At 36.6% G+C, this 1,751-nt stretch overlaps 1 protein-coding gene across 1 annotated transcript; it reads right to left on the minus strand.

The window, feature by feature from the left end:
- Nucleotides 1-280: 280 nt before the first annotated feature.
- On the minus strand, nucleotides 281-1,356 carry LOC117107795 (fibropellin-3-like; the record flags this gene model as incomplete). The annotated part of the gene is made up of 2 exons (XM_033249570.1): nucleotides 281-625; nucleotides 1,126-1,356. Coding segments are annotated over 2 exons (576 nt in total), but the record flags the coding sequence as incomplete, so codon positions are not given.
- Between the last annotated feature and the right edge of the window lie 395 nt (nucleotides 1,357-1,751).

Consider the following 1,751-nt stretch of genomic DNA (forward strand, 5'->3'; position numbering starts at 1 on the left):
CGACGCGACAACAAATCGCGTCGGGCTGCGTCGGCCGACGCTGTCTGAGTTGGCCTTAAGTAAACATCTTAGATAACCATTTAAGACATAGAAATTAGGAAGCTAAATATAGTAACTACACGCAACATGCCTGTGTTGTACTTAGTATTTTCAAGAGGAGCTTTTTTCTTTAATTTGGTTCCCGATTGCGCATGGACTTAAGATTAGGCCTATAAGTATGGCGTAACGTTAAACATGTGTTTCCTAATTAATCCATGAAAAACAAAAATTCGTGTTTTACCTTCGAAACCCTCTTTACAATTGCAGTTATAACTAGAAACAAAGTCAACGCAGGTCCCGTTGTTTTGACATGGGTTACTTTGGCATTCGTCTATTTCAACCTCGCAAAAGTCGCCATCAAACCCTTCTCGACACACACACACGAACCCTGCAACTTGATCAACACATTTGCCATCGTGGACACATGGATTACTTGAGCATTCATCGACATCGATTTGACAATTTTCACCTTCATACCCATCTGCGCATGTGCAAGTGTAGCCGTTCTCTACGTTTGTACAGTTGCCACCGTTTAAACATGGTGAATATTCTACACATTCGTTTTTGTCTAATTCACATTGTATTCCTATAAAACATGAATTATGTAAAATGAATTACAGTTTTGTCAAAACTGTGCTAATATCATAATATTGGGAAAAAAATAAATCTTAAAGCGATTCTCTCAAGATGCCTCTAAATGCGCATAATAATCGAGATACGCATTGCATAATAAGGCAATTAAATTCATCAGATGATTTCATCTATAGTTTAATTATATTTTAGGTTATAGACAATGCATCTACAAATAACCCAGTTTTTTCCGTGACATGAAGTTTTTTCTGGCTAACAGCTAGATATCACCAGGGGTTTCCATTCATTCAGCTGACAATATCTGTCCTCAAAAGATCACCCTGTTACAGGTAAGCTGGTTAATTCGCAATGAAATTACTTTACCTATAAGAAAAATAAATGAATAAAAACAATAATGAGGGTGATACTGATATTAGATTGAATTTAAATAATGACAATACGATAGTAGAAGATAGGCCTATATATCATAAAGAAAATAAGATGATAAGTTTTTACCTTCAAATTCTGGTGTACATACGCAGATAAACTTCGAAAGATCATCAATGCAAGTCGCGCCATTTTGACATGGGTTGCTTGAGCATTCATTAACATCGATTTGACAATTTTCACCTTCATACCCATCTGCGCATCGGCAAGTGTAACCGTTCATTACATTAGTACAGTTCCCACCATTTAAACATGGTGAATATTCTACACATTCGTTTTTGTCTAATTCACATTGTCTTCCTGGTAAAAAGAATTGAGCATAATGAATGACAGTTTTGTCCTTCTGTCTGTCTGTCTTTCACTCACTCATGTCATCCATAGTAAGAACAATGGTGTTATTTCGTGTACCAACTGTGTTACAACAAGTAAGCAGAGTGGTATTAAAAAAACACAGTAAGAACCTCTGTCTCTATGTTAACCATAGGTTTTATTCCTATTTGCAATTTTGAAGTATTTTATTCATTTTACATAGGCCTATTGGAGTTGATTAGTGGTTAAGATGCTTGCCTTCTAATCCCAGGGTCGTGGGTTCAACTCCTGTCGCAGCAGGATTTTTTCTCTTGACCAAAAACAACTCCACTCCCTAAGCCTCATAAAGAGACTTGGTTTACAAAGCATCATTCCATCCTGTAAGT

This window comes from Anneissia japonica, unplaced genomic scaffold, assembly GCF_011630105.1.
Source record: "Anneissia japonica isolate Jap-2015-1 unplaced genomic scaffold, ASM1163010v1 scaffold46969_len1751_cov128, whole genome shotgun sequence".
Classification (NCBI taxonomy): Eukaryota; Metazoa; Echinodermata; class Crinoidea; order Comatulida; family Comatulidae; genus Anneissia; species Anneissia japonica.